The 5,931-nt window shown below is 27.6% G+C and overlaps 1 protein-coding gene across 1 annotated transcript; it reads left to right on the top strand.

The window, feature by feature from the left end:
- Window positions 1–411: 411 nt before the first annotated feature.
- MS3_00005089 (uncharacterized protein) lies at window positions 412–1,671 on the top strand (the record flags this gene model as incomplete). Its single annotated transcript, XM_035733844.1, has 1 exon — window positions 412–1,671. The coding sequence occupies one exon, from the start codon at window positions 412–414 to the stop codon at window positions 1,669–1,671; it is 1,260 nt and encodes a 419-aa protein (XP_035586136.1).
- Between the last annotated feature and the right edge of the window lie 4,260 nt (window positions 1,672–5,931).

Here is a 5,931-nt window from a genome sequence, read left to right as displayed (position 1 = left end):
GTGTTTATTTGTTGTTTTTTTCCATTTTTTTTTTACTTGTTTAAAAGTTCCCATAATAAGTTTCTGAGTTAGTCTACCATATTACGTCAGATATAGGATAGATGGTAGCTTTTCAAATATAACTGAGCATACAATCAAATGGACATAATGGCAGTTCTCTTTAGTGGATTTTATCCAATCCCAATATACTAGATGATCTTTAATTTGATTGGATTAAAAAAGTTTCTTTTTTTTTTCTTTGGATATAATATATAATGAGTAGTATCAGCAAAGAGCCATAAATCATAAACTTGATAACCCATTCATAAATATACATATGTTTATGATATGAAAAATTAATGTCTATTATAGAAAGGATATAATAAATAATTTATAACATATTTTGAATTAGTCAAATTGTATTGAGAATAAATGTGTTATAGTGATAATAGTACTAATTATTATCAACAATTTATCCAAATTAGTATTGGATGTATCGGTATATTATCATTCATTGCACATTTTATTGCATTCATTCTTTGGACTACTTATATTCTAGGTTGGAGAACAATAATAAAATGGAAATCTATACAACGAAAAAGACAACTAAATTATAATTTTATGACTACTAATCCATCTTGTACTATATTACAAACAATGACAAAAGTTACAACGACGACAACAACAACAACGACAACAGCAAATACACTAATCCATCGAAATGATATCAATACATCAGAACAAATACAATCTATGATAACACCAAAAGAAATTTTAATATGGCCTAATTGTTCATTAAGAATATCAATTCAAATTATTATATTATCCATGGAATTCATTAATATTATAGGATGTTGTACAGATTTAACACGTTTAATCTATTTATCAATGACTGGTAATGATTTACGTTTATTAACCAATGATTGGTTATGTAGAATACAAATCTTTTTATCATTTATCTCATGTGATATATCTGGTTGGCATTTTGTATGTTTATGCATTGAACGTTGTTATATTATATTATTTCCAAGAAATTATTATAGTATCAATCGTACATCCATTAAACCAGCTTTAATTATGATTTTATTTATTTATTTTATAGGTATATTATCAAATCTATTTTTATTAATACCCAATTATCCTGTATGTAATGAACCATTTAAAAGTACATTAGTGAATACGATTAAATTTTCAATTACATTTATTATACCAGGATTCACTGTGATTATATCAACTGTATTAATGATTGTTGTATTAATTCATTGGAAATTAAAAAATATTAAATCAGACTTCATAAATAATAATAATAATAATACTAATGGTTCTAATCTTCATCATAATAATAATAATACTAATAATAGTAGTAATAATACATCAGCTAGAATAACCGTAGCTAAAATGATGTTAATCTGTGCAATTTTATATTTATTCATTTTATTTTGTTTATTTGTATTCGGTTCAATTTATGATGATTATTGTTGTTTTTTAGTAGCTAAAACAAATGATCATTGGATTGATAATTTATTTAATTTATTATCTATTCTCTATTGGTTTGTATTGACAATTACTAGTTATGTATTAATGTTAGGTACTATCACTGTACGTCATGATATAAAAACGATATTATTAATTATATGGTATAAAATATGGAAAAAAAAATTCATTCATCACATAGATCTGTATTTTTTTTAGCCGATTGCATTATTCATGTATAATAATAACAAATTGGGGAGTTGTTTTTCTTTTTTACTTCGGATATTCTTCTTCTTCTCTTTTTTTTTGTTGTTGTTCTGGTGGTGGTGGTTGTTTTGTTTCATGAACTATCTATTCGAAATGTTTTATCTCGTTTGTTGTTGTTGTCGTTGTTGTTGTTGTTCTTTCCTTTTTCATTGAAATCTTTTTTTAATAGAAAATGAATAGAATAGATTGCCATGTTATAACATACTGTTTATTTTGCCTAATTCTCATCCATTTATTTTCATCTTATTGTTTATTTCTATATATGTATATATATTAGATGATAGTTTCATTCGAAGTAGATTTCTAATTCAATTATTCTATATCTATAATTATGTTCTCATAATAAAATCAATATTCATTATGATTCGATGTTAAATTATTCATTTGATAAATATCTAGATGGATTTAGCTTCTTCAAACAAATTCTTTTTGTTTGTTTGTTTTTTGGATAGTTTTCGATATAAAGGGGTTTTTGTGGATATAATAGCAATTTCAATAGTTGAGATTATGAGTTAATTGAAGCTAGACCACTATGGAAAACCTGGTAGCACTGGACATGCGTTTTGTCCTATTGTGGGACTCCTCAGCAATACGCATCCACGAAGAGTCCCACAAAAGGACGAAACGCCTATTCAGTGCTTCAAAGTTTTCCATAGTGGCCTAGCTTTAATTGACTCATGATCTCAACTATTGAAGTTTTAGATCTGTTTATAAGATAATAAAATAAATAAACTTCATATTAGTTGTGTGTTTTTATTTGGTAGAGGATTGAAAAAAAACATATAAACCATTAACCATAAGAGGATGATGATGATTCCTACCTTTCTAAATTGGGAACAAGTTTTCCATTAAAATAAGAATTTCAAAAAGTTAGACAAAATAAAATACGGATGAAATAGGTCCTCTATTTTTTAGTTACTCCATCTTAAGGTTTGAAATAAAGACATTTAATGGCTAAAACCAAATATATTTCATATATATATATATATATATATATATATGTTGCTCTATCCTGTTGTTATGGGTGATTTCCTTCGGGATGAACATATACACTTCAGTGGTTCTCAAGAACATTGGTTAAATTTTATATGTATGCATTACACTTGAAATTCACTACATGGTCAATATTTCTATCAGAATACTCTCAATACATACTGACATACTTAAATACATTATAGAACTAAAGCATTTATGTAAGCACGAATAAATTCAACCTGAAACAAAAAATAATTTGAGACGACTTCCTGTTTTCTAAATTGATGTCTAAAACACTTTTAATTATAGGTGTAGGAAAATATTTTTTTGGAAATAGTTATGAAACATAAGGTTATGTTATGTGTTTAATGTTTTATCAGAACAGAAAGGAAACTATAAAAAAAAGTTAAAATACGGGTAATATATAAATTTACGGTTAAATTGTGTTCATTCTGTTTGTGCATCCAAGCTATATTCCTGCCTCATTTGATTGTTTTTATATTACTACTTAATTATACTACTTATTAATATTCAATAGCCAATTTCAATATCGATCAATTTGAAGATATGATGCCTAATATACCATGTCTGTGAGGCGTAGTTACTATGTTTACATGAACCTGTAGCATTCTATTTATTTATCGTTGTAGTGACTTTTTTGGTATTTTAATAGTAACCTCAAATTTCTTGATATTTATTAAACGTTTACTTATGTTACTGTCTCTATTTTATATGTTCATAACTGCCGTCTCCATTTTTGATAGCCACTGTAAATTTGGATATATGTACTATTAATTATTGAAATTATCGAATGCTTGTAAATAATCTTAATCCAACTATTTTAGTAACATTCTTATTTGAACTATGTATATCAATGTGTGAAAACGCTACAAAAACCCCAAGAATTGGTAGTTATAAACATTTTCTATGTATTTTCTGATTTGCAAATAAGTTCTTTTGTTGATGCGCACTGCTTAGGAGACTCATACTAGGACGAAATGACCGTTCAGAGTTTCCAGGTTTTCAGTGGTGATCTAAGGTTGATTCACTTATGATATCAATTTAAATTCCACAATCTCCACAACCCTATACTGATGAATTCTTCTTATTTGAACTCTGGAATTTCATCTGTAACTCAGTTGTTTGGTCATTTTGACATTTACTGGTCAGTAAGAGCCTACATTACTTGAGGAATTAAGAGCAATTAAACATATGTGATAAGATCGGTTCTGTTACGTAAATAGATAACAGCAACTAGCATGCAACACTTCAACATTTGTCTGCTAACATTAAGAGAAGATGAATTGCAGGAAAATTTGTTATTCGAAATATAACAAACAAAACATGATGAAACTCCGTACAGATATTAATGAAGACATTATAATCAAGGAGCCAGAAATTCAACAAACTATGAGCAATCACAACCAGTTCGGTAACAGCAAATTTTATTGCGGTTATAGTTGAAATCATCAAGGTTATCTTTTAGACAAAGATTTAACATGTAATGATGAATAGAACTAGACAACTGTCTTTTATTAGAAGTTCGATGTATTTATTTAACAAAAAGGTTTTCTCCATTTTGATGATATGAAAAACATCAACTATCGTTGTTTTTTCTCTTACCTTATCGGAATTCCATGCCCATAAAATGAAGCATTAGTAATCTTAGTAACTTATTCCATCTAGTATGTTTAGTTTGCATCCATTAATAAATGTTATTTTACATCTAATCAAAAATAAATTCAAATAATTTACGTCATAGAATAATATTGTTTTCGGTTAGATCCTTCATTAGGTTCAACTCTAATATACCGAATGAACAAATATGTTTATCTAACGAATTCATTTGTTCTTATGGTAAATATCTAACTCAAACTTACTATTGTGAGGTTAAGCGAATAACGATAATAATAAGTGATCTATAGCTGATTGTTTGAAGAAAGACAATTCAAGTCAATGCGTAGCTCCATATTATCCTATTTGATTAACATTACCAATGTAATAATTAAATGGAAAGCATTTACAGTCACTTATCATATTTCATCATTTTTTCAACATTAAAATGTATAACCTTAGTTATTTTTTTTGTAAAATAGAAACAACTTCTTGATACTCCTTGTGATATGATCATCAAAATATTTACTTGATTAGAGTGTCAATAATCTATGATACTGATTTCTTTTGTAAATCATCTCCATATGACCATAATTTATGGGACAATAACCGTACTAGTTATGTCTGTCAATCATAGACAGTTAGTTTTACCATCTTCGACATCCAGGTTTATTCAATAAATTATTGATTAATTATTATCACGTAAGTAGTAGTTTAATTTATGATAATACGATAAGTCATTACTGGAAATAAAGTATATGAAAAGTCAGCATATTTAAGATAGAATTCTGACTTATTTTAATTATTGAACAAATTTTCATCTGTCATCTTTATGCTCTGACTTGCATCGTGTGATTCACATGTTTAATAAGTCAGCACCAGTTATCTACCATTGTAGTGAACAAGAACACCAGTGGGGACAATCGGATGTATTTGACTCAAAATTACAGGACTTGTTAATAAAATCTAACAATCAAATAGTTAATACGTAATTTGCAAAATGTCCACCGATTGTTTCATAATGACTCAGACTTCATTGTTCTTGCATTTTCATACAAATTGCATTTTTTTTTCCATTCTTTACTGTCCGATCCTCTTGTCTCTCTGCTGCCAGACCTTCTGTTCACGAGTAACGTAATATACTACTTATGTCAGTATAAGTAGCACACACCACACCATTATAACAAATGTCGATGTCGATGCTTCACCTGCATTAATTTCGTCCTCTTATTTGCATAGAATAACTTACAGTGGACCCCTTTTTTCAATGTAATCAGTTGTTTGGAATAGCACTATCTTTCATTTTAAAGCGTTTAGTAGTAATGGTAGTTCAACAGTCATAACACCTTTTCTTTACCATGTACATCAAACACCTGATACATGAATTTATTATTATTTATTCTCTGTTATTTATAATGAGAAATAAATTTAATCAGACTCTTTCAGTGAATACTTAAATATCTTGATTAGTGAATAAAAGTAAAATTAAAGATTCATGTTTCATCTCATTTAGTACACGTCAACCGAGAATACATGTATCTCATTACTGATATATGCGCTCATTTATTTTGTTTGTTTATTTGAACACGTAAATATTGATACGAAGGGGTACCGAATACATAT

The sequence above is a fragment of the Schistosoma haematobium genome, chromosome 1, assembly GCF_000699445.3.
Source record: "Schistosoma haematobium chromosome 1, whole genome shotgun sequence".
In the NCBI taxonomy this organism is placed as follows: domain Eukaryota; kingdom Metazoa; phylum Platyhelminthes; class Trematoda; order Strigeidida; family Schistosomatidae; genus Schistosoma; species Schistosoma haematobium.
The sequence above is the reverse complement of the archived record's forward strand: the minus strand, read 5'-3'. Positions and strand labels throughout refer to the sequence as shown.